At 47.8% G+C, this 27,148-nt stretch overlaps 1 protein-coding gene across 1 annotated transcript in view; it reads left to right on the top strand.

Annotated features, from left to right (window-relative positions):
• Nucleotides 1-6,140: 6,140 nt before the first annotated feature.
• The window catches only part of GAP43 (growth associated protein 43), a gene marked incomplete at both ends in the record, with an annotated part of 154,851 nt that continues 133,843 nt past the window's right edge, over nt 6,141-27,148 (top strand). The window contains 3 exons of the mRNA XM_082486351.1: nt 6,141-6,188; nt 7,516-7,545; nt 8,052-8,231. Coding sequence (XP_082342477.1) covers nt 6,141-6,188; nt 7,516-7,545; nt 8,052-8,231 — 258 coding nt within the window. The remainder of the gene's footprint in view (nt 6,189-7,515; nt 7,546-8,051; nt 8,232-27,148) is intronic.

Here is a 27,148-nt window from a genome sequence, read left to right as displayed (position 1 = left end):
ATAAATTAGATTATAATCCCCTCATGGGCAAGAAACTGTCTTTTTGATATGCCTGTGCATTGTTGATCTCGTCGTACATATGCATGTTTGCACATTCTCACCTCCTGCTTCCAGCGCACCAGGATATAAGAACAAAATGAGAACAGAGGTGGACAATATTTTTCCAATTATTAGCATGCAGATAAGACCCTTTAATTAAAGAAGTTATATACCGTATAAAAAAGAAAGCTCCTCTGTCAGACTGCAGTCTTGTAATGGCTTTGTGTTTGTGCAATTAGGACCAAATCTTGAAGCCATCGAAGCCAACGGTGGCCCTTAATGGGATTAATTCTTCATTTGTGGGGTGATGGGCTAGATGATCTAAGAGGCCTTTTGCGTCTTGCGCTTCTCCAATCTCTCTCAGGGTAAATGACACATAATGGAAGAGACAGCTGTTTTTGAATAAACTGCATTAAGTGTCCGCATATAATTCCTAATGCAGGTTAAGAACCCCCTCCTCTGCCTCTCTGCTGGCGTGCGTGCCCCTCTCACAGAGCAGGTCTCTCCTGTGCTGCAGACACTGTATGAACTCGTCAATACCCTGCAGGTTTCTGGGGGGTATGTACCTCTGTATTTCCCGAGATCCTCTGGGAAAACTCTGCAGCCAGCGCTAATCAAATTGAACCGCTGTCAAGACTTCCTGCGAAGCTTCGAGGAAACGTTTCTGAATACGAGAGGTACAGGAGAGGAGAGTAAAGGTTGGGGGAGGGAGGCAGGACAGTTTTAGAGCTTAAGTGGATTACACAGCTCCATAACCCAGTTATGGGTCCATGGACTCGAGTGAGCTGTTTTTTCCCCTCCTCTGGCTGTCTGCCTGTCAGATAGTTCCCCTGACAGGCAGGCTTTATTAGCCTCCCCCAGCTGGCTCTCTCAGCATTTCTTATTTTCCAGTGCTCGCATCCCCTAGCAGCTCGTCTCAGCCCTTCTCGTATCTCGAAGCTCCCCAGGGTCCTTCCCTCAGCTGCACCAGCTCTCTCCGCCCCTTGAAGTCTCCACACTAGCCTGGTCTACCAGCATGTACCAAGCCCAGTGGTGGGTCTCTGAGCTCTGTCCATGCAAGTCCCAGGTAACCAGCAAAGGGTGCGTGGTTTAGCTCAGATCAGGGGCCCTACGTTTGAAGGGTAACCTGCTCTCTGACTGTCTTCTATTTTAAATCGCTAAGAGGGCTAGCTTAAAAATAGATGAGCACCTGAGCACCAGTGTTGGGTGGTATGAAGGAGCAGCGAGTGCCTAGCACACCTGGAGGCACTAATATTTCCACACTTCGCAGAAAAGTCAGGTGAGCATGAGTTAAACACGAGCCTGGTTGTTCACCCTGAGCCCTGAAATTTCCCCTCAAGACCGAGGTGTGAGCCTGACATCTGCTGGGGACTGCACCACTGCTACAGAAAACACCGGGCCATCCATCCTCAGAGCTTCCCTGCCAGGAAGGGTGGTGGCAGGGAGGCTGCTGTCTGAGGGACGAGGGACTCCGCACAGGATACAACTAGCTTGTGAGGAGGCAACATGGCCAAAGGACCAGGGTGAACCAACTGCAGCGTGGTGGGAGGCAAGGGCTCAAATCCCAGTTTATGCTGGAGGGCTCCAGTCCCTCAGGAGTGGGCCAGACGCAAGAGAGCAGCCAGCTGGCACGTGGATCCAGGGTTTACAATGTCTGCATGGGTGTCCATGGCCATGCGAGAGACAGAGCTCCATGTCTGCACTGGAGCATGTCTGACAGCAAGCTGAAATCTGCTTGCCCTCTTTCCTTTTGAGGTATCCACCACTCCCACCACCATGTTTTTGCTTCGCTGACATAGCTGGTTACCTCTGGCTTGACTGAGTCTTATTCAGCCCTCTGGGTTTTACAGCCAGAAGTGCTGCAGGTAGATTCACCTGCACAAGTAGGAAACAGAGTCACTGCTTGGTGTCTGCCATCAATGTGTCTCCGTGCCTCCTTTCTGTCCTTATCCACAGCCTCCTTCCCCCTTCCCTCCCTGCCGCTATGGTGTGTCTGTGTGGGACTTCTGTTGAGTCTTACAGGAAAAGATGGTTTCCAGGGCTGACTGTGAGTAAGAAAATCACGTAAGCATAGCTCAAGGACATAAGGAGTGTTGAAGAGTAGAAGCAAGCGCCCCTTGGTCTGATTAAATACTGACCTGATGCCTTAAAATGGTGCTAGAGGTTGCTGTGCTGCTGCATCGGCTTCAGCTAGGAGCACCAAAAAGGAGGGCGCTTGGCCACTGGTGGCTGGCAGCATCCCTGGCCAGTGGAGGTATAGGGTGTCCTGCTCTGAGCAGATGCAGGCAGCCAGCCACAGGCTGCCACCCTGCGTCCTCGCCTCTTCCCAGCCACAGGCAGGGCCCGCTGCTGCCCTGCGGTGCCGCTGCTTCGCCTCTCAAGAGGGATCGCTGCCCTTCGGTAAGATCTGGGAGCAGCAGATCCTGCACAAGCTGCCGATGGTGTTCGACAACCCCCTGTGGTTGCTGTGGCTGGCCGGCCCCTGCCCAAAACCAACATTATTCTCATTAATCATCCTTTGAATATGGCTAGAGAGGCGCACGCGCAGTGCAGCCTCTGCCCTGTAATGCCGAGCGTTTGCACAGCACGGTACGGCCGAGGGCGATCGATCCCCAAGCTGGCATCGGGGGACCGGCGGGTCCACCGGGTACAACGCAGCAGCCCCCCAGGCACGTTGGTGTGGGTCCCTAAAATGTGAGGGCTGTAAGTGATGAGGGGCTGCGCCGCTTCTGGGTCTGGAGACGCCTCATCCGGTATCAGTACTGGGACCTCTGGGTCACGACCTACTGGGTCTATTGAAAAGAGGGATCCTAAGCAGCGTGCAGGCAATATGGTAGCTTGGAAGTTTGTTGATAGCAGGGTTACCAGCAGTGTCTTTGGGCTCTCTGCCAATGCCTAAATAACTGGAAGTGTTACTTTCTGCTGAAAGTAAACCTGGCCTTTGTGCTGCTTAGTCACCAATTGTATTTCTCGCTGGCAGAAATGAGCAGATAAAACATGTATCTGAAACCCTTGAGCAGAAGAAAGAAGTTGGCAGTTCTCATGGTTTTAGCAAGGATCTTATGACAGCATGTGTTGTAGTTTTTTTGCGTGAAGATTCATATTCTAGAGGAATGTGACTAGTCGAGGATCTCAGGGGTTTTATTAATATTTTTAGAGTGAGTTTTTAGAGCTTTTGGCATGAAGGAACACTAAGAACTTGATGCCAGTTTAACCTAATGATTCAGAAACCATAAAGCAAATAATAATAAGCTAACACATCTATTTTTAAACTCACGATTTAAGCCACTGTCATGATTTTGATGGGGCCTGACAAGTGATTTTCCAGCACTGGGACTGGTAATAAAGCTTTTGTGTACTGATTTAAATGGAAAATCCTTTTAAAATCCTCCAGCCTGCTTGCCTTAGTAAATACTTAACAAGGACTCAGCCACAGCAGCAAAAAATATCCACCAGTCAGGACATTTTCCTTGCTCCTCTCTTTCTTTTCCCGCATAGAAAAACACCCTGACCCACAAGGGTCATGATTCATTGCTGTCCTAGGTCCCAGTTAGCGAAACTGGTGCGCGGGAATCCCTCGACATGGGAATCGTGGAGCTGCCGACAGCCTTCCAGGAGTCTGAACACAGGACAGGAGCATCCCTCTGTCAAAGGCGTTTCCCGTGGGGCTGAGCAGGGACCGAAGAGGGGACAGACCTGGGCCATGCCTCCATGGCCAGCCTGGGCTTGTGCTACAGCTATTGTGTGTCCCTATCAAGTTGTCCTGGGACCGACCAGGAGTCGAAAGTAAGATGAGATTCAGAGATGAGGAGAGGGCCGAGCCATGGTACAGAGCCCCTGTACAGCCTCCTTCAGTCCCTGCGTGGGCACATGCAATAGCTTGTCTAGTGGCTGTGTCCGTGGAGGAGTGGGAGAATGCCAGCTGGTCCCTGCGGTATTTCATTTCTTCTCAGGAGCTGAGCGAGGCGAACATTTATGGCAAGAAAAAGCTGAAAGCAGGAAAGATAAACTGCTGCTCCTAGTGCCCCCAGCCCGCTGTGCCCTCGCAGTCTGGATCCAGACACCGCGCTCGGTCTCGGTGGGAGACAACGACTTTCTATCCTAGATGCAACCCAATGTTTTCCAGCTTGTCAAAAGGGCCTGGGATCAACTGAAGGAGCGGCAGGCTCTGAGCAAACCAGACCCATCTCAGTGCTATTTTGAGGCACTTAGCTTTCTGGCCAGTGGGTATGCTGTTATTCCTCTGATAGAAGAAAATAAACACATGAGGAATATATATGAAAAAAGCCAGGTGACTCACAAGTGCGAGTAGCCTCATTCTGTCATTAGTGGAGGGTTATTTGTCACTTATTTGTGTCAATATTACACACATCTGCACAAAGCTTCACTGCCCCATCACACCCTTTGGGCTGGGCACGTGGCCGCAGCTGCCTGCCACAGGGGAGCTGGAGAGGGTCCGCAGTCAGCTGCTGCACGGCCCCAGTTTCTCTTTTTTGTCTGAAGAGTGGAAGAGGGTGAATCCTGCTGCTTGGCCCTAAATCTGTCAGGAAGCGATTTGAGACTTTGACTAGAGCTTGGCCTTTTCTTCCTCCTATTAAAAAGAAAGAGGATGGTGTTTTATAGGCGTGTTACAGCTGCATGTATGTGCTGATCTTTAAAAAATGACATGAACAGCCTCTTGAGCTACTGCTGGACACAGCACTGTCAGCAAAAAGATTACCTGAAATGAAATCTCAGAGAAAAAGTGACCTGTGAATGGCCTTGAATCAACTTAATAGGTGTGTTCACTCTGAGAACTAATGATAACACACCTAACTGTTTATTGAAAAAAAATAATCTTCCTTATCTAGAAAGTGTCTCCCACCTCTGCCCCACTGAAGGAAAGGTGGTTTGTGAAGAAATATTTTTTTCCAAAGTGGCTTAGGAGCCTCAGATCCATTTTTAAAATCTGCTTACCCATTTACTTAGAAAAATCTCATCATGAGGCTTTTTGTTCTTGGCTTTTGAGGCAGACATTTTGGCACGGGCCAGTTTAAATCAGAACTAAAACCAGGTATCTGCACATATCTGGAAAGCACCAGCTGTACTGCCAGTTGCGTGCACACCATTTATTAATGACAAAACGAAGGAATTAATGTGAAGAAGCAGGATGGGGAAGGACTGCAAACTCCTATACCAAGCTTAGAGCCAGCATGACTACAGAAATAAAAGGGATGGCACAATTCCCTGCTCTCTCTGGCAGCAGGATGGCATTGCTGCTGGGGGCAAGAAGAAGGCATTATCTTTTCATCAGGACTGTTCTTTATCTTTCCCCTTTTTGTAAGAGAAAAAGAAACATTATTGTCACACACAAAAAAAAAAAAAAAGGAAAATCAGAAAATGCAAAAAGCCGGGAGCTAATCATCTTTCTGGAGACAGGAGAGCAGGGCAAACTTAAATTTGGCAATTTTTTTCAGAAGAAATATCCCATTATTTCAGACAAAAGCAGTTGGCAACTTCCACCCAGCTTGGCTTGGCCCATGGCACTGAGGAAACAGGTAGAGAAACGGTGCGGAAGATGGAAGTGCCCTGGTGCCCTGGCTGCTGCCACCTCCACCTTGCTTCTTCCTAAAGCTTGTCTTGAGGAAAGCAGGCTGCAGTCTTTCAAGGATCTTAAAGACCTGCTTCATATCCATTTTAGGTATCAACTGTGAGTGTAACTGCTCTTTGCTCATCTATTTTCAAAGTCCCAAGTGGAAGGGGAGTTTTCCTGCTCGCGGGTGAGAGTGTTTGCTGCTGGTCTTTCCAACTGGTGCTCTGATCCACAGCGGCTATGGCTTTGTCGCTGCACTGTTAATTTAGTTACAACGGTATAAAAATATCTCAAAAGACGAGCTCACTCAAATTGCAATAGCTCCAGGCGAGAGGGCTGCCAGCGGGGAGCCGCATTACAACTCGACTTGAGAGAGCTCAAAGGTAAAGGCAGGTTCAGTAGTGACAAACAGGGAGCAACAAGCAACTCATTCTGCCTCATGTTTCCTGAAACCTAATGTTTTCACCAGGAAAAAATAAAAGGGAGCCTTTCTACTGGAGCAGGTTTGTCTGGGCCTGTTTAGGGGTCAATGGTGTGCTGTAGCCACCAGCAGGGTGCTGTACTGAAACTCAAGGAGGTAGGATGGTGCAAGGAGGAGGCGGAGGAAGGGGGACAGTATGGATGCTCTTTTCTGGTAACAGGATCTGCCAGGGCTGTGTGAGTCATGGAGAAAAAAAAGCAACACCAGGGGTGCCAGGGTCATAAACCCCAGTCCTGTAAAAAGCAGCATGCCACATCCTGGGCTGTGCATGTCGCTCTGGCTCAGGACAGAGTGAGAGATGACCTGGCGCAGTCCCAGCCATCAAGGACCCACCAACACATCTGGTGGCTCTGACACATCTGGATTGGATGGCTTCTCCTTTCCAGGGATGCGGCAGTGGCTGAAAGATGCAGGTTGCTCTTCAGCGGGCTTTATCAATGGACATCTGTCCTGAATATGGGTCGGAGGGATGCGGGAACAGGCAGGCACTCCTACCAGCCTAACGAGCTGGTAGGAGACCCCATAAACCTGGGCAGCCCTCGTCATGTAAAACTATGCCTTTTCTGCCCTGTAGGTGATCTATTCCTGTACCAGTACATTTTCCAACAAGCACTCCCTGGTGCATAGGTGCCATGTGGGGAGTTTGTGTGGTGGGTGGGGCAGAGGCTGAGCACTGAGAAAGAAAGGTAGGTGAGGCAAAGTCCCAAGGCCTAGAGGTGCTTAATGCCTTGCCTGGGCTAAGAAACTTGAGATTCCCATGTATTTTCTGCCGGAGTTGTGTTGCTAGCATCTCAGATGGTCCTACAGCAGAAGAGCAGTGAGAGTACCTTTGGATATGGTAGGGGAGAGAACTGCAACATGGATGTCTCGGGGATGCTTTCTTTCCTCCCCTGCAGGCCAGAGTCTGTGCTCCCCACACCTAACTTCCCACGAGGAAATATGTAGGTGCTCAAAGCTCTGCGTGCATTTCCAAAGTACCTCTATACATTGCCTGCACGAGCTCAAACTGCCGGTCTGTGCGACAGTGACATGCACCTCGCACTGCAAAATGCAGAGCCGTTCCCTCCATGTACACATGTATTGGACTTCATGGCACCGCACGCATGGGGGGTGGCGGGGGGTCAGGTCTGCCACGCCATCAACCTGCTACGCGCGGTCGCGGTGGTTCTTCTAAGTGCAGGACCCAGGGCTACCTGCCTCCAGACGGCGCTGACATTGTGACCGCAAAGACAGCGCCTGGTTCCTCTCCACAGGGAAAGAGCGGGAAAGGAGCAATTTCAGGCTCTGCAGTGAGTGTACATCTAGTGCACATATTGGTAATCGCACGGTGCCGGGGTCTCGGTGTGATCTTCCTGTTGCTCATTTGCTGGCAAGTGTGGAATGCAAATCCCTCCGGGCTTCTGTCTCCGCTCAATATTCACAGGAGCATGAAGGCTTCTGCGCGGAGGGGAGGGTGAGAGCCGGCAGACAGCGGGGAGCTTTGTCTCCTCCTTTGTCTGGAGTTTATGGGTTAAAAAAACCTGCTTATTCGAGAGGCTTCTTTACAGGGAGAGTCAGCTCACCACAACCGCCCTGAACCCCGCCTTCGCCTCATCCCGTCAGGGTACGACACCCCCCGGCGTGGTCACGTTGGAGCGCAGAGGCTGTTGCACCAACGTTGGGGCTCCATGGAAGCTGGCGATGCTGGGGTGGGGGGCATGGGGTCTGGGAGGAGGTACCCCAGGGTGAGGCTCCAGGCAGTCTCCGGGACACGCCAGGCCATGCTTCCCACCCTGCCCCTTTCCTTGTGGGGTGATGGTTCCAGTCCAAACCCTTCCCGTCAGCTCTCTGGAAATGGCAAGTGAGACACTTGTTGCCATGGTGATCCTTAATAGTTCTGACTCAGATGTAGCGTTGCCATGGCAACCGCATCCGCAGCCCTTGGGAGGCAGTGCTGGTGATTTTTTCTTTCTCTCGTAGCGGAAAAGGGCTCTGGAGCCCTATTTTGCTCACTCCTTGCTGCAGTGCAGTGACGAAGCTTTCGGGCTGTTTCACTATTCTCCTAATGAACGACAGTCCCGATCCTTCACCAAAGGGTCTGTTACTCTGCGTGGTAAAAGTGCTCTGGACTGCCTCACCAACGGGCACGTTGTCTGCACCGTAAGGCGATCCCAGCCTCCGCCTTTCAGTGGCTTAGCAGAAAAGAAAAGAAAAGATATATATATATATTTATTTTTCAAATGGAGCAGTAACATTTCGTCCTAGGTAGGAACAAGCTCCTTTCATCTCAGGAGCTCAAGGCCAGACCCGGGGTGGTGGGGGCGGTGGGGGAAGATGTAGTTTTAAAATGGAAGAGTGTCTGCGGCTGCGAAAGGAGAGACAAAGGGAGAGCGCGTGCGAGGGAGAGGGTGTGCCCGTGAGAAAAAGAGGGGGTCTGTGTGCGGAGAGTGTGTCCGTGGGCACAGCTACGAACGTGAATGGGAGAGCAGCTGGCAGGAGGGGAGACGCCGGGGAGAGCGTGGGGGTGCCGGGTGTAAAAGGAGAGAGGGGAGGGCACGCGTACCGGCAGGCGCGGGCGCTTTTGTGCGCCAGAGCACGCGTGCACAGGCACAGGGACAACGGGTTCACGTCATGCAGATTTGCGTGAATACTCTCTCACTCACATTCAGTCCGCTCTCCTGTCATCTTCGGCTGGTACAAAGGCAGCCACCCATAGACGTAGTGCCTGAAAGGCACTCAAGTCCCGATGGGGCAGATAAGCTTAGGGACGAGGGGTGTACGTTAAGTTTGCTGATGCAGACCTGGCAGCAAAGGCTTTTGCAGCACTAAATAATCCAGCCAAAATAATTTCATGATATCCTTCTCAGGCAGAGGCAGGTGGGAATGAGAGGGCATGTGAACTCTCCATGTGGGCACCCTTGGACCTGAGAGACCTGCACATTGTTCCCAAGGGAGCTGGTCAGTGATATTCCCAAGTCAAACCTCTGATGCTCAGTAAGGCAGGAGGAGTCACCAGGGAGATGCATAAAGCTGCTCAGACTTCCCAGGGGGTTCATAAACTTTCTCGGTGGTTTTTCCAGCTTGGCTGAGAATCGTATCAACCTCTTTCCTGCCTGGTTCTTCTAGGCACCATCTTGCACTAGTAGGGCATGGTGGCGTGTCCTGGAGCAGACCTGCAGACAAAATTGGATGACTGGAAGGATGGAAAAAATGACAAAGTCACCATGAAGGCGGGAGACAAATTTTACTGCTAGTAACATCTTGGTGGGTCTGGGAGGGATTTAAAAGTGGCAGATGCAAAGAATAAAGGATGACGCTAAAGGAGTCAACCATCTTCTGCAACAGGAGAGGGTCCAGGGTGACTCCTGTGTGTCAGGCTCAGATGATGTGAGGACAGAAGCCTTATTAGCAAGGGTGAGTAGCAACACTAGTGGAGAAGATTTTGGCATGGAGCCTGATAAATATAAGCCAACCTTAAAGAGGTGTTGAGGGACAAATGTGGGAATGAAGATTGTGGAGAGGTCCAGGATGGAGAAAGATATTTCAGAGTCCCTGGAATGGGATCACACATGCACATGAAGGTCCCCCGCAGGTTAAGTTAAAAGGAGAAAAAAGAGCAGAATTAAGGTATGAGCTGAGAGAGAGGAGAGAGAGAGAGGCTATCAAGAAGTGAATGACCTGTGGTAGTAGCAAGGTTTCAGGGAGAGGGAGCTTAGGACTCAGTAAATATGGAGCACAGGGTTTCTGGATGAGCAGTTCACGAGCCTGGAAGGTGATGAAAGCCAGATGGAGGGGCTCCAGGAGCAAGTCTAAGGCTCTTCAGAGGTGAATACTGCCTGTCCAAGGAGTTTAGGGAGGTCACTGAAGAGACTCAGTCAAAAGAAAGCTTTAGGCATGTTCAATGACACGCTCGGTATGCAGAGAGAAATTCATCCCATGTGTAAGCCTAATGAAATCAGTAGCTTTGGCTTTAGCTCTGTCTGTTAATTCCACATGATGGAGGCAGACTGAGGGGGGCTGTTTGTTTCTCACAAAGTGATGGTATCAAAAGTCACAGAATCACGGAATTTTCAGAGTTGGAAGGGGCCTCTAGAGATCATCTAGTCTAACTCCCCTGCTAAAGCAGGATTGCCCAGAGCACATTACTCAGGACTGCATCCAGGCGGGTCTTGAAAATCTCCAGAGAAGGGGACTCCACAACCTCCCTGGGCAGCCTGTTCCAGTGCTCTGTCACCCTCACTGTAAAGAAGTTTTTCCGTGTATTTGAACGGAACTTCCTGTGTACTAACTTGTGCCCGTTACCCCTCGTCCTGTCACTGGGAACCATTGAAAAGAACCTGGCTCCATCCTCCTTCAACCCACCCTTTAGATATTTGTACGCCATAATAAGGTCTCCCCTCAGCCTTCTCCAGGCTAAAGAGCCCCAGCTCTCTCAGCCTTTCCTCATAAGGGAGATGCTCCAAGCCCTTAATCATCTTAGTTGCTCTTCGCTGGACTCGCTCCAGCAGTTCCCTGTCCCTCTTGAACTGGGGAGCCCAAAACTGGACACAGTATTCCAGTTGTGGCCTCACCAGTGCAGAGTATAGGGGGAGAATGACCTCCCTCGACCTACTGGCCACACTCTTCCCTATGCAGCCCAGGATTCCATTGGCCTTTTTGGCAACAAGGGCACATTGCTGGGCCATGGATAGTTTACTGTCTACCACGACCCCCAGATCCTTCTCCTCAGAGCTACATTCTCCAAATTCTCTTTTACCCATCAAAAATTATAACTAAAAATATTAAAGTGGTATATTTTTCTCTTCCTTCCCCTGGCCCTTCTGCCTGCCTCCTTAGAGGAAACCTCTCTCTGCCCATCGCTGGGGCGGTGCTTGTGGCAGGCTACAGCTGCACCTGCACTGGACTGTCACATATGGGCCTTTGTCACATACGATGGGCAGAGTAGTACCTGTGCCCTGTCACTGCACGTGTACCTGCTACGGAGATGGGACCCTACCTGCTAGCTCGCCTTCGTCTCGCAACCACCCCAAGGAGCAAACTGAGGCTGGATTTGGATTCTTCACCCCGCTGTGAAATCACAGCTCCCTGCTCCCCCTGTGCAACCTGTCCTGGCTCCTAAATGGTCACGGTCTGTGTAGGGTATTTTGACTATGATGCCTGCTGGCATCGAAGTGAGAGGAGGACCACACCAGGGGCAGCAAAGGCTACTGGAAGAGTCCCTTGGATCTAAGACTAAATGAAGCCTAGGACTAAATATTGCAACATTTTCATCTCTACTTTGGCATGATCAGTTACAGAATTTGCTGGATGTGATTTCTTGCTTGAGACCTGTAATAAAACATAAAAGTAGGGCTGAATTGTTGGGGTATTTTTTTTTACAGAAAATGAGGGGAACGGAAGAGGGCAACCCAATTAATTTATTGTTTATTTATACAGACAGGATCTAACCCGCTACCCTATGCTCTCTTCACTCACACCTACAGCAAGTGAGGAAGCCTCTGTAAGGACACTGATAGCAATAAATAATTTCCTTCCTTGTTTGCCTGTGGGACAGCTCAGTCTCCCACCCAGAGCAGCAATTTTATTAAACAAGATTTAGTCTAAAGCGTGAAAAAAAGAGATAATTATTGTTGAACCATTACACTCAGGAATTCCAGCAATTACCAGGTGCATCAAGATTATTTCAAAAAGAAAATCGTGCCTGTGCAGGGAGAGGGTTTGGGAGTTGGCTGGGAAAGAGGGAAGAACAGGCTGAAATACTGCAGCTGTCTTCCTTGTTGTTTCTTACCTGTAAAAGAAACAAGTTGTTGTATGGCTGTGCAGGTTCAGCTCGACCTGAGCTGCAGACCTTCTAGCAGGGTTTGAAATCATCAGCTAGGAAAAATGGCCCATGATGTCCAGGGCATAGGCGGGGGGGGGACGACACACCTGTGTGCTGGGGCGGTGGAAGGCAGAGAGGGGGGGTTGTAGAGCAAGGAGAAATGGAGTGAGGGATGCAGAGAAGAAGAGAGGATGATCTTGCGGCTTGGACGCTAAATAGGGTCTTGGGACCGTATCTGCTTGCTCTTGTTGATGAAGATTTTGTTTAACAGAACCCCTTTATTCACAATAAATCTCCCCTAGAGCAGATGAAGAAAAGCAGAAGCAGGAAGTCAGAAAACTCGATACCTCCTGTTCCACATACATTTGGGCTTACTCACCTTGAGGAATCCCACTGGAGTGAGAGGTCAAAGCACAAGAGCCATGAAGGTTTTGTTATTTTTTTCTTCCTGCGCTTCTTAAGCAGTGATGCCTATAAGATTAGTGTTTACCTTGATTTAATGTCTCATCAGAAGCATGACATCCCCAGCAGTCCTGCTGCGGTGCTACTAAATGAAGCATGCCCTGTTTCCTCAGCTGGGACTTAAACCTCTGCCCTTAGAGACCTGAGGGGCGGGGAAGAAGGATGGGGAGAGAGTGATAGATATTGACCCACCTAGCATGTAGGCTAAATTAAATAACCAGGCTTTATTTTTTAACCTATTTTAAGCAGTTACCGTTCTCTGCACAATTGATGTTTGTGTTTGTGGAGGTTACTGAGGTGGCAGCTGCTGCAGCACGAGCCTCCCCTGCTCTGTACCTTTCCCCTGACTCCCATGCCTTGGGTGACCTTCATGTGTAAGGACAGCCACTGTCTTAAGGAAAGAGGGGAGACAGAGAGCAAGAGAGACAGAGAAAGCATTTTCTCTGCCAGTTAATTGAATCCAGGCCTTCCCTTCAAGTTGGGCTGGGAAAGCCTTATTTTCCTCTCGCGGTGAGGAAACAGTTGCTCACGGGGGAGCTGAGGAGACAAAACCCTCTAAAGTCCCTTTGCTAAAGATGTCAAACTATATTTGAATTGCATCTGCTTTTAAACCAGAACTGACCAGAGTCTATGGGAGAGTGCCACTGATTTTAGTGCTGCTTTACAGTAAGCAGCAATATGGCTCAGTGACTAGCTTGATGACTAATTTTTCAGTTTATCCTACATTTTCCTTTTTCCTGTTCTCCTCAGCATATCTGCCCCATACTGAGTCCCCAAGAAATATCACTCATTATAAAAAACCTCCTTTGAGGGCCTGTTGTGACAACCCTTTGAACTTCTGTGCTGGGAGAGCACAATGCACAGGACACGGAATTACAGGCAGTTAAATTGCCTCATTAAGAGAATATTATTAGGTCCTATTTGGTCTTTTCCTATTGAGCACTTTTGAATACTTTATCTAAGCCAGTTTTATGTCACAGGATCTCCCCCCCACCCCCCCGCCCCGTTTTCCCTCAGAGATTTTCCTTTACTCTCTCCTCTTTGCGTCTGCGTCCTCACAAGGGCTGGATCTGGCTGTGACATGGAGAGGGTGCAGCATCGTAGCCATTCCCTTGCCACTCGATACCCAAGAAGGGCTGTCTGGGAAGGGCACTCTTCCTTCTGCACCAGAACCTCTAGTACCTGCACATCCCAGAAAACATCTTCGTCCTTGCAGCTGCAATTGCTTTTATTTTAAAATCCCACAAAAGCATGTGCCCCCCATCCCCAAGGTGTTTAGTTTGGTTTAGCACCACATCTCCAGCTAGGAACCGTAGAATCTCCATAATTCCACTCCTTTGTCCTTTGCTACAGGGATTTACCCCGCTGAGATCCTTTAGGCTGTACATTTCCTGACCCGGACAATTGCGCATTTCTGTTTTACAGAGCCCCAGCTACATGGATTTCCTAGGCAGAGCGTGCTAACACTTTACTCATATTCTGACATCTTCTCTCACTTCCTAATCATCTTGGGCCACAGTTCAGAATTGCTCCTGTACTCTCAATATCCTCTGCCATTATCCGCCTGTCTTTTTCTGACTCTGGCCTCTTCTTTGGCCCTTACTTATGGCTTTCTGCAGCTGGCAGTGCTGTACGCGCACCTGCTGCTGCGTCCATTGGTGTGTCCTTCGCCATCTCCTGTGTGACGGTTTGTCTTTTAACATTACCTTAACCTGTCGGAGAGCAGTTTCCCCCGGACCAGGAATCTGTGTGTGCTTGTCTGCTTCTGGCTGCTTTCTAATTAGGAAGACCTTAATTTATAACCTCCTGTGTTCCCCGCAGTGTGCCCTGCAGTACCGCTTATCATCTCTCCACTGTGGCCAGGATCTATGCTGGCTTGCCCTCACTGAGGGAGCCGCCAGCTGTGCTGGTAGGAAAGGTGCCTCAGCTGCTGATGCCGGGGTGGGAGATGGTGGCTGTTTTACACATGAGATAACACGGGGCTTTCATTTTCCCTGGCATTGCGTTTCTCACAGCATCTTGAAATTGCACTGCCGGGATTTGTCTCTGCTGCGTCCCTCCAGCCAAAGGGCCATCTTTGACCCCCGGTCAGCTCGAAAAATCCTGCTTTTGTGCTGTAGGCTGAAACACACGCAGTATACTGACGGCCAGGATAAGAATCAGATCCTCAGCCAGGGTAAATTGCTTTGGCTTCAGTGAAGTCAGTAAAGCTAATCCATTTTCTTCCAGCTGAGATTCGGGGAGCGTGGATTAACTATACTGTCTGGAATCAGCCTTGATTACAAATCCAGGCATAATGAAGGATGCGGCTTCACTGACCCTCCTTGTTCTGCAACATCTCGAGCTTCTCCTCTGCACAGCAGGGCTCGGTGGCTCCTGTCTCCTGCCTTCCTGCGGTGCGTAGGAGAACAACCCGGCTGCTCATTCACAACGGGGAGGAGCGATGCGAGGGGAAAAGAGTCTCTGTTCCCGCGCCGAGACGCACGGCGAGGCAGCCCGGGTCCATGGAGACTCTCTGATTGATGTGACGGGGAGGAAGTGACAAGCCTGCTGATGTGCTAACAGCATTTTACTCCAGCAGTTCTTGCCAAACAAATAAAACACCTGTGACAAAAACTAAACTAGCTCACTCGCTCAGGGCATAGATGTCCAGGGCCTGAGAGTCGCCGCCTGATGTGAGTTATGAAGCCCTGCCTTTCTCCGGGAAGATGAGCATGATATCTCTTGACAGGTCAGGCTGAGGGTGCTCTGCGCTCTGGTTTTAATGCAGCGCTGGCTTGGCCTGTCTCTGAAGGGCTGCCACCCCGTGATTTGTAATTCGGTCTTAACTGCAGGTCAGGAGATGAAGGGTATGCATGTGAGCCTGAACATATATAAATACAGCACGAAGTAGCAGGGACTGGGGTTTTCCTCAGGAAATCCTAACTTTCCTTGTCACTCTTATCAAAAAAGCATTTTACTTGGACTGCGGGGCATCACACCAGATTTTGGGAGAAGGCTGCAAAAGCTGGAGGAAAGCTAGACCATTTTCCCAGCTATAGGGGGAATATAAATGTTTGATACCTAATTGTTTGGGATGTACCCTTCTCCAGCACCATCCCACAACATCAGTGGTCATGGTGTGAGCGGACGAGGTCTTCTCTTTCCACATGCAGCTGCTGGACCATACACTTCTCTGCCATCACCTTTTCTGGGTTCCTCTGACTTTTCCTTATCATTCCAATGGTTAAACAGCTTTTCCTGAGCGGTGAGACAGCAACAACTCTTCCCCCATCTTTGATAGAGTCTTGTCTTTATCTTCTGGTGTCTTTTTCCACTGTTACTGCTTGTGACAGCACAGGTCTTTGGGCAGCTGGGTTATGAAGCACATCAAAGGATCTACAGGGCTTTAAAAGCACAGTTTATATTTCGGCAGGTTATTTTTAAGCCAAGGCACTACTTCCCCACCCTGGTTCACAATGTGACGGTGCAAGGACAAGAGCCAGCTGTGGGAAAGCAAGAATGCATAATGTCCTTGTCGCTGCTGAGGACTTTGTCACATGAGGGCCAAATAAACGCAAATGTTTATTTTTCTCCTTCTCCGCGTGTCAGTGCAAAGTGGGACAACTGCAGCCAAAAAGACCAGCAGTAGCCTAGTTCAGAGCATCTCCGTCTGGTGACTAAGCCCTTCTCTTTGGGAGTGGAAAAGGTGTGGGTTCAAACGCCTCCTCCGCTGGAGGCTGATGCTACATCTGTGCCGAGAAGATGCTGTCGCTGCCAGGGAAGGAGGGTGGCTGGCTGCTTCTGCTGTGACACTTCGGTGCACCCAGGCTTTCCTTCCTGTCTTGTTTATGAGAGGATCTTACAAATAAAAACTGGAAGTGTCCCACTCATCTCCCTGCTGACATGGTGTCTTCCCCCACCTTAGTCTCATTTCATGTGAAATTATTGGGCAAATTCAGCTTGAATTCACTGATAGTTTTGGCGTCCCAGAAGGTGTGGCTCACGGGAAATAAATGATTCAGCAAAAACAGAGGAAAATATTCACCTGCCTCCTTGCTGTCATATTTGCTTTACTCAGCTCCTGATGTATCAGTAGCAAATTATTCTTGTCTGTGAGAAGCTTAGACATAACACAAAACCTGCCATCTGCCTTAGGTGTCCTGAGGTACTTTTCTTTGGGTTTTCCCTAATTCCACCAAAGTCAGAACAGGGATTCTTGCTCATCTCACTGGCCTACAGATTAGTCTCCTTGCTTATCAAGACACCTCCAAAATCTCTTGCATGAACTTTCCATCAGTTAGGCTGAAGACATAGTAGAGGAGTCTTTCTGTTGATATATACATAATCTATACATTTTCTTCTTTGAAAACAGGAACAGTAGCCCCTAGAGAAAATGATCCAGCCCTAATTGCTCCTGTGACCTTTCCTTGCTGTCCACTGACTATTTTTTGTGTCCAGTTTGGCTTCAAACACTGCAACCAGTGGGGCTTCCATCACTTTTTGTGGAAATTATTCCACTGCCTAATAAATTCCATTCTCTCCCAGGTTACGCTGAAGTGGTATTTTCACTAATTTCATGTCAATGCATTCACTTATGACCATCTGCTTGCTGTCCTTTAATACCCCAAACCATTGCATTGTTTGTGTTTCCGTCTTTGAGGCTTGTTTAAGCCTATAATCCTCTCTTGAAATTATGGCTTGATTAAATTATAGAGAATGACGTCTTTTTAATTTTTCTCTCTCTTGCTTCTTAATCATTTTTGTTGTCCTTCAATGATTTTCTCTTTAATGCTGTCAATCTCTCCCTGGCTTTCAGCATCCAAAATACAATGCGGTGTTCAAAATACAATACGATGTTCCAGTTGTGCCAGAAAATTGTACAAGTAAATAATCATTTCCCCAGATCAAGACATAAGTCCACAAGCTCTGCCTTTTATCCTACTTGGCCTCTGTACTTTGTCACCTCTGCCTCTTGAAGTGTGAACTATTTGTCCCATCTAGCAAGACTTGAAGATTCTTATGCATATTCTGTAAAGGCCACACTGCCACAAAAAAGAGCAGGCACCAGATATCCTACCAGGCTATAACAAAGAGGCACGTAACACGGGAGGCCATGATCTGCTCTGTGGTGGCAAAGCCTTGCTGAAGCACCGCAGCCAGCGTTGCATGCTGCATGCAAAGAAAGATGCAGGCTATTTGGTGGTGACAGCAGAGAAGAAGAATAAAAATGATCTGAGGTCTAGAAAACAACCTGTGAGGGAAGACCGAAAGATTTATGGTTGTTTGGGCTAAAGAAGAAAAGACTGGGTCTAGAGGGAAGCACTAGGAAAACGTACCTCTTCAAATATACAGGAAATTGCTACTAAGAGAAAGGGGATACAATAGTCCTTTTTTCCACTGAGGGTACGGAAAGGAGTATTAAATTGCAGTGAAGGAGACTTAGGCTAAACACTAGGACAAATTTTTAGGCTAAAGAAAATGTACGCGAGGTCAGGAATAGATGGCCTGGGAAGACTGCCACCACCAGAGGTTTTTCAGAACAGGTAGGACAATCATCTGTTAGGGAAAGTTTATGCAAATACTGACCCTGCTCTGGGGCAGGGGATGGACTTCATGAGCTGTATTTTCTGTGATCCTGAGGGCAGAAAATGAGTACAGATTGCTGAGCTTTTCACAGTGCTCCCTCCTTTTAAGTAGATGCTCTGCGTGTGTCTGTGAGTACGTGTGGACGCTGCTGGTGTTTGTGTGAGAGAAGCTGACAGATAACACCAAGAGAATGTTGTTTTCTCCCGTTTTCCAACAACAACAACAACAAAAAAGCCTTATCCTGACTTTATTTTAACCTTTGGCTAATGGGGGAGAAGTGATATAAGGGAGAATAAGCTCAGCTCCACAGGCTAAGGTTTGTACCGCTTGTTCAGCACATCTGATCATAACTGCTTCCTGCACCACCCCTGAAATTAGGCTCAGAATTATTCCAGAACAGTAGGTACTGGATCCTGTTGGGCTGATCTGTGAATAGATACGGAGAGAGATGTTCACTGCTCAGCCCTCAGCTCAGCTTACTCACCCTCTGATTTGAATGAAGCATTTGCAGCATCCTTCTTGTTATTTACTCACATGGGATGTGTTCTGCTCACCCTGTCTTTTCCAGTCCAGTAACCTGCCTCCCTGGTACACCCTCCCCCCTTGGCTCCTTTGGAGCAAACGAAGAGTTGGAGCTGAAAGGAGATACAGGACAAAGGCAAATATCTTTGGGGCCTTTGACTTTGAGGCATACGATGGAGTAAAAGGTGCTTTTCATTTGTAACCTCAAAGTAGCCCACAGAGCGTGGCTGGCACCAGGATCCCCCATGGTAATGGGCACGTGCTTGGGCCCTGGGACCCTGGGCCCCTGCAGGGGTTAGGTAGGGTGCCAAAGGGGGTTAAAGAAGCAGGTGTCAATCCACAAGGGTGGTCAAGAACTGCAATGAGCTACACCAGCAGTGAGGACTCAGATATCCTGACTCTTCCTTTTCATAATGGGCCTGGATTAGATTGAGAGCTTAAGGGAGCTCCTGGGTTTGGGATAAGTGTGGGTGGTTTGGGGACTTTCTGCACCTACTGGGAGAGCTGTGCCCAGGGGTGAACCGGGGCCCTGTCTGGTGTCTCACGAATGGCATGGAGAATGGTTGCTCGCTGGTGGGAGAAGCAGAGGGCACTGAATTAAGCTAGCAGCTGAAACAGAGCCATTAAAAGGACACGGTTCTTTGAACATATTGTTCTTCAAACATGTGGTTCATGTGTGGAGATATTTTGCTGCAGATGTTATGTGCTTGCTCACATGGGCTTCAGAGGGGCCTGGACTAGTTTAGGGAAGAGGAACCTACTGACAGTTATAAAGAAGTCATCAATAGCTCAGGAAATCCCAGTTGCAGTCTGCTGAAGGTTATTGCCAGGGTTTTCTGGATGTTCCAGATATACATTTGATATTTGGTCTCTTAAGAACAAGCACTCTCCAAGTAGTTTCTTCCAGTCACTGCTGGACAAAGGTTCCTGGCTAGATGGACCTTTGATGTAACCCAGGATATCTGCCCTTCAGTTCTTATGTCAACTTGGTCTGTAATTATTACATCAGAAATACTGGCTTAACATAAAAGTTGACACTGTTGGCTTTATCTGGGTGAAAGCTTCAACTGTGATTTCTAAACAGGGACTGCAAAAAGCTGCTCCCATATAAAATCCCACATGTAAAATGCATTAAAATTCTGAGCCAGAACTCAGCTTGTCTTTGGTGATTTTCATTGTTTCAGCTGTTACAGGCAGCAGTTTATAAAAGGGGTCTTCACATGACATTGTAAATCTCATAGTAAGCTATTGCAAGAATAGGGGGAAAAAAATATGTTAATCCAACAGTAGTAAATTCAGTATCACACAACAAGCACATGCTTCCTTCTTGAGGCTGCCAGTTGTACATGTAGCTGCAAGTGACTCACTGTGAGCCATTTTGCACTGTGCATTGTTTCCTCCCTCGCCTGATAGTGACATTAAAGACCTTTGCACTTGCTAGTGACAGTCAGGTGTGAACAGAACTGACAGACGACTTGGGCTGTGCCTGACCCTCTTCTGAAGTGTGATTAGACAAAATCCAGCCAAAACATATAATTTTTTTCATACCTATAGGGCAGTTTAATCTGCTCTTGAACTCTATAAAGTGCTTTAAAGCACAATATAAAAATCTCTAGCTCTCTTAAAATTTGAGCCTGCAACTTGAAAACCGACTCTTTGTTAACATATAAGGCAAATGCTCTGTAAATCCTGATGCTCCACATAAAGTCGTGTGACCACAGAAAGTGGGCAGGACTTGTCTTCATAGGAGGAGTGTCTTCAGATTGGGCTTTGCCCTCTTTGGGAAAGGGCTTTTCATATGCAGCTTTTTTATCTCAGGTAAGTAGCTATTGCCATGCTGTTTGTCAGAAGCTGAGAATCAAACTGTCCCCTTCCCAATCTCCTCAGCTACCCCCCTTCAAGTCAAGGCTGGCAAAAGAGGTGAGCTAAACTGCTCCCACATTGCAGTTTTGCATCAGTTGGGTCCGGGCTGTGCAATAATGCTGCAGATTGAGGCATTTCTTTCTCTATGACTCCTAGAATTTTAATTATTTATTTCATTTCTATTTGTTATTATTTATCTTTTTCTTTGTGTTTCATCTCCTGCAATTTATAAACACACACAGTCAAAGTTAGGTTAGGGCACAGATTTACGATGCGTGATCCTAAGGCACGCTCCCGTAGACAAAGCCATTTTGCTGTTAGTCTTGCATACAGCGCTTCTGGGAACTGAAAGAGTACACGCGTGCTTCTTAGCTGATCGGATTGCTTGCTGTTCTGCAGGAACAGTGGATAGCTGTAATAACTTGCTTATTGTGCTAGAAGATCAAGGATCTCTCAGGCTGATGGAGGTTTCCGGAGCGATTTTCTGTAGTGGCCAATGTCACAATATGGCTAAGGACATCTGATTACCAAATATAGTTCCCTTGTTTGTGGTGTGACACTAGCTACTTTTAGGTTTTTTTGGTAAAGAATGCATAAAATTCTCAGACGTAATTGAGGTGGCTGACTGAAAGGGGCAGATTGCCTGGGCCTGTATGTGTTGTGGTCCAAACCCTTGTTCTTCCTGTATCCTAAAGGCACTACAGGTTCCCCAAATAGTTCTCAAATTCAGAAGTCAATGACTTTACACATCAAAGGTATGTGTACCAAGTTCAAGATCAGATTGAAATCTGGACATCTCAACAGATCTGTTCTCTTAATCGTCTCATTATTTCTAATCCCCTTAAACAGTAAGACTAAGATAAAAAAATATTTTGTCCATTTGTAACAATTTCTGTGGAAGATGTCAATGGATTATAAAAATATGAATGTAATATTTCAGATTTCCTGTGACTTGTCATGTACATTTCATGGATGGGGTCACTGCGACACATTTTGCCCTATATCCCACAGCAAGTCAATGGGCAAAGCAATGGCTAGCAATGCTGCATATCACTTTTCCACCTCTACTGCTATACATAACCTTCAGACAATGTTTTGGAACATCTCTATTTTTGTTGACTTTTCCTCAACCCTAAATATAAGCATTTTCTCGAACTTTCTGGAGGGGAGACTCCATTTCCGAGGGAATTTCTCAGAGCTGCACATGCCCCAGTGAAACTCGGATAGGTTTCTGAATGCACTAAATCTAAGCTGCTCTAAACCAGTCCTGGAGCTGGAGTCTGGTTTTCTGCTGCTTTTTCTTTGAAACAGAAGCAAAATAAAGCCTGGAAAAAAAGATAACAGGAACATCTGATTCACAGCTTCTTCGCAGAATATGCAGCTATTAAATTCTGTTCTTGTGCTTTCTTGTAACACCCCAGGAACTGGGCTGCTTTCATAAGCACTTGCTTATATCCCACCAGCATTCATGCACTCACGTCCCATCAGGCAGACAGCGAGTTTGATCTTCTGGACTGATGAGGAACACGAGCTACTATGAAAGGTGGAGAAGAAACCTCCTTCAAATCACTGAGCCACTACCTCTTACCAGTATTTTTGTCCTTGATTTCCTGGAATATCCTGCTGCAGTTTCCTGAACCCTACTGTTCAAGATTTTTCATGGCAACACTTGCTGTGGGACAGAAAAGGAGATACATGGGAGGAGACAGTGGTGCAGCTGGTAAATGATCTGAGTTTTCCGCCAAGGAAGAAAGGAGTTGGACTGATGCTCGCAGTGGAAATGAAGGGAACAATAGTGAAGAGTATAGCTTGAAAACTAGGAGAGTCTTCCCACAGGTGAGATCCCAGGGGCTGGAGAACAACCCTTCCCAGGAAAGGGGTAGCAAGACAAGCCCTCAGGTTTGTGTTTCACAGCAGATGAGCACTTCAGACACTAGAAGTATCTGTACCCAGTGGAAAGGGGGGAAGAAAATAGGCACTGCTGTGTGGCTTTTGCAGATTTTCCTTGCATAGCTGTATTACCAGGAAACTCCAAACTGCAGAGGATAAGCAGTGACAGTGGCAAAACGAAGTGACACGTCTGCTGGTACCTGCCTGCGCAAAAATGACATCTGTTAAGTGATTGTGCCAGTCTAGCAAAAATGCTGCTAAATTCTACGACGTGCTGTGGGCACAACCACTGCTATCTGTTATTGAGGTGCCTCCCAGAGAACAAATTTAATGAGGAAAGCTCATGCCTCTGAATGCCTTTGGATACAGGTGCAGAACAAGTTAGCCCAGATAAAAGGTATCCCAGCTTAAGGTGTGATCTTTACAGCATGACAGCATGGTACCTGCCCATCAATATACTTTTACCCCGCAGCCACATGAGTAGTTTATTGACAAAGTAAATGGGATAAGTGAAGTGACTCCACGTGCGACACGCGGGGCCCTTACGCTAGAGGTGCTGATGGTCTCCTCAGGGTCACACCTTGTTGGTGTAGCTTGTTCTGGGCTAACTTCTCTATGTGCTGGTGTTCACAGGTACCTGGGGTAGGAATATTCAGTGTGGGTGATTAAAAGCGTATGGAAAAGCTACAGAAATGGAGAAAAAAATAGTGCCCTTACAAAACATGAAGCCGTCTCTGAAGAGGGAGGACCAGGGAGTTATATGGGGACAGCACTGAGTGAAACCACTGTTGTCTTGGAAACTCAAACAGAAAAATCAGCATACAGAAGGATTTTATTTTTCAGAGGCAATCTACGCGTGCGCGCGCACAAACACACACACTCTATAGATAGATAGATAGACAGATAGATAGTCATGCTCTGCTTCTTTGCTGATGACTTTCTTGCCCAAAGCCACTCAATATAAGAATTCATCATGTCTGATTTTAAAAGCAAGAATAGGAATGACCCCCTATACTTTCTCTTCAGCATAATGAGAACTGATCTTGTGTCAGCAATTCAGAGAAAGAGCTGTTACATACATGGATGAATTAGAGAACATATATGGATGAATTAGAGATAACTTAACAGATTAGCTTTCTGATCCTCCCCCGAGAAGAAAAGGAAGGAGACCTATCTCGGATTATGAAGAAGGAGAGCTGTGGCCATAGCTTAAAGGCTCCCTCATGCATCACACTGCAGTCTGAAACAGCCAGGAAGACTCACTTACCTCAGGTAGCTATCACAGGGACAATGGACATTAGTGATGGAGAAGGCTTGTGACCATAGCTATCCCTACAGACTGCTTCCTGGCCAGGGAAGCAACTTTCCCCGTGCAGGAGGTGGAATGGCAGGAGGGACCTGCAGAAAGACTCGGGGGTCATCTTTCAGCACTTTGACAGTACAGCCCTTGCCAGCAGGGACAAACTTGTTGCTGCCTGAGGCTGGGGGTGGTGACAGTGTCCATGTACTTGAGCAGGCACAAAGTGAGAGACACCACTCAACTTCTTTGGCTGAAGGCAGCTCAAGCTCAGATACCTCCTGTCCTCCTCTTGCACAGCTGAAATGAGGTGCTGTCAAGAAGCAGTGGAGGATTTGGTCCCTCAGCTCAAGGTTTAGGAGTCTCTAAACCAGCCTGCCAGACACAGGCACCGGCAGTACAAGAAGGAAGAGATTGTCCAAGGGAGAAGACTGATATCTTTTCTGGTTCTGTGGCTTATTGAATGGGCAAATAAAAACATGCTGGACTCTCCCTTCTGAGGAAAAATAGGTACCCATTTTGTCTCCCCTTGCCAGAATCTCATGGAAATAGATTTGTAATTTCCCTCTTGCCTTGTTGTGCGCTGGTTTGGGAAGGCAGCCAGCAGCCCAGATCCAGGCTCTGGCATATGCATGCAATCTCACATGGGCAATGAACTCCTTCATATAGATTTATTTCACTGCTTCCCATGCCACCTCTCTTTGCCCATGGCAATACATTATCACAGCACCCATAACAACTAGCTCCTTTAATCACTAGTCTGTATTTACTAGCCCTGTTCCTAATGGTCTGGAGTTCACTCCCCCATCCTTAACGTTCCCACCTCCCTCGATACGGGCAAGGAGCCACACTGTGGTTTTAAGTCTGAATGAAGCCTGCGCTGCCCTCCCTGGGGCGTTCTATCTGCGTTGGTCTATATCACACCGGTATGTTAGGACCTGGAAATTCATGGTCTACAGTGATGGTCCACTGCAGCTCCAGTACTGGGCATGCCACTCAGCTGTGATCTCCTGTGTGGATCCACAGGAACCTCTTGTTGTCTTTTTAGAGACACAGCTGTTCTCAAACTGCAGTCCTTTCATGGCTAGCTGGCTGAAACAACTTCCAGGGTTATGTTCCTTCTACTCTCCATGCTCCAGGTTGTGGTCTGTTTTCCCGAGTGGGCTGGGCTGGGAGATGACAGACACGGGCAGTGTGACATCAGGTAGCCCGTTATCGGGAGAGAATATGCAGCTCACTTGGACTCTAATCTACCCTCGGAAGATTACTTAGTGGAGACAATAGGGTTGATAATATGGAGCGTATACACTGGTGTCATGAGTACTACAGTCCTTATGGCTAAGCCTCTTCTGGCGCCTTGCACCAGGACATGTGAACAGAGGCTGTCCTGCTATTAATTTAGAACAGCAGCATCCAGCTCCCCCTAAACCACTGCTGACATCTTTTTGACAGTCTCCTTATCTTGGGAGAAAGGCGCTGATAAAAGCCACATTAAAGCAGTCTGTCATCAAACAGAACTATCTTGCCACTGTAAGTCAAAGCCACTGATTTACTTGTGATGGTTTATGAAGGAGCATCAGCTGCCACAGGCGTGACCTCAATAAAGGAGTGTCTGTAATAACACTTGGGGCATGTTTCAGGAAAGGATGCCTAAATACACATTGTGTGCCTTGCGTGGGGGAAACCAAGGTGGTGTTTCCCTAAGGCATCCCATCAGTTAGGTAGCAGGGTTGACTCGCCAAACCACGGTGCCTTCGCTCTAGCTGCTGCCTCTTGAACAGCTTAAGGAGCAGCCCTTCAATGCTCACTGCAGTGTCGAGTACGTGTAAATTATGCAACAAATTTCATAGCTTACCTAACACCGCACTTGGGCCACCCCCTCTTCCAGTGTAAAACTGGGACAGAGCCATTGGCCCCATGGTACTAAGTTGGCTTATGCTGCCACGTGTCTGGCCTGTGCCTTCTGCCTGATTCATGTTAGCAAGAGGATCTTGCAATCTCTACCCTGGGAAGAAGGAGCTGCAGGGCAAGGGCAGAGGAAAACCCCCAAGAGAAGAAAACAGAGCTGGGGTTGACACACGATTTCTGCTGTGTGATGCGTTTATTGAGTTTCCCATGATGTCCTTCCTCGGGGTTGCTGAGTACTTATGATAAGGTGAGTCAGAGTACTATTTCGTACCCTGCACTTTACCATGGATTGCCAAAGTGCTCTCTTGTGTGAGACAGTTTGCCTGTCTGAGAACCATTTCTTACATGACCTCCCTTCTGGGTGCACGAGGGGAAGGAGGGCCTCTTGCTTTGACTAAAACAAGTCCCAATTCTACTCCTCTTCACAGAGCACCCCTGGGGACTGCAACTGGTCAGGGTTCCTGGAAACCTGCTTTTCATCCCTCTGCATGTGGTGGTTAGAGCCTATGTTCCAGATGTGACCTTTGTGTAGGTGACAAAAGAAGGTCTCCTTTGTAAACCTAACGGCATCCATTATCCAGCCTGCATATTTCCAGAGTTCAGAGATGGTTCCTTGTGCAGCAAGAAACAGAGCTGTGCTTTCTTCCTGTATATCCTTTTTCCTTTTTTGTACCTTTTTATCCCCGACTATTTTATATCAAGGGCTATTCACCATAAAGACTATAAAATGAATCCTCACAGGAGATGGGGAAATGTCTTGGCATCAACAGTTTAGTAATGGGTTAGACACTCTTTTCATGTGGAGTTTGCCAATATGAATCCAACCCACACCAGCAGGGACTGCAAATTTCTATCATGTGCTGACTGGCTGTCAGCCGATAGGAAATGAACTTAGTCCCAGTCCAGTTCCTACTCGATCAGTGAACGTCAGAAATACCACCACTGCTGGAAACTGTCTCCCTCTTTCACTGGAAAGCCTGGCAGAGAGGCTAGAAAGTGAACAAGCTGCAAGCTACTCTCTCATCTCTGGGGATAATATCTGAGACATATTAGCATCGGGAGCTGTAATAAAAAAGCTTACTCAAGCATTGCTAGTGCTCAACCTGCTCTGTGTTGAGGCTTGCTGCTGTTAATTTGATACTCTTCACCGGCCTCGTATTTAACACAAGCATAAAACTCTCAGGAAGAAAGAGAAAAATTGCAGGTGGTGTCTTGACTGGAAAGGCACTAAATGAGTAGTCTAGGCAGAGTTTTAACCGGTGAATGTGCTTGCAGGCAAGAGTGTGAAGTTGTCCCAAATGCAACAGTTTTGCATTCCGAAGGTGTGCCAGGGAGAGGCAGAACTGCTCAGATGTCACAGCCAGGCCTGATTGGGAATTTTTCAGCTGCATTGAATTTATCGAAAAAATGCCAGCTTGCTAAAAACCAAAACTTCTCAAGTAGTTCTGATTAAAATTTGGTTAGGAAGAACTTTTCCAGATTAATGATTGAACTTCTACCCAAGGTGATTTTCTGTCTTGCCCAAAATGGAGGCTGCTAACCAAGTGCCTTCTGGTGCTAGACACAACTTCACATCAAAGAAATGCACACAAGGAGCTGCAGTGGAAAAGAAGAAAAGAGCAAAATGAGAGTGTTGACGCCGTGCCACCCCATTGGCACAAAGAAAGTTTGCTTCTCTCTTCACACCAGCACTGTTGCAATGGCCCTAAGAAACACAAGCTCATCTTTCATCTGCACTTTCTGACC

This window comes from Vanellus vanellus, assembly GCF_965231255.1.
Source record: "Vanellus vanellus genome assembly, chromosome: 1".
NCBI lineage: Eukaryota > Metazoa > Chordata > Aves > Charadriiformes > Charadriidae > Vanellus > Vanellus vanellus.
This window is presented reverse-complemented; position numbering and strand designations above follow the sequence as displayed.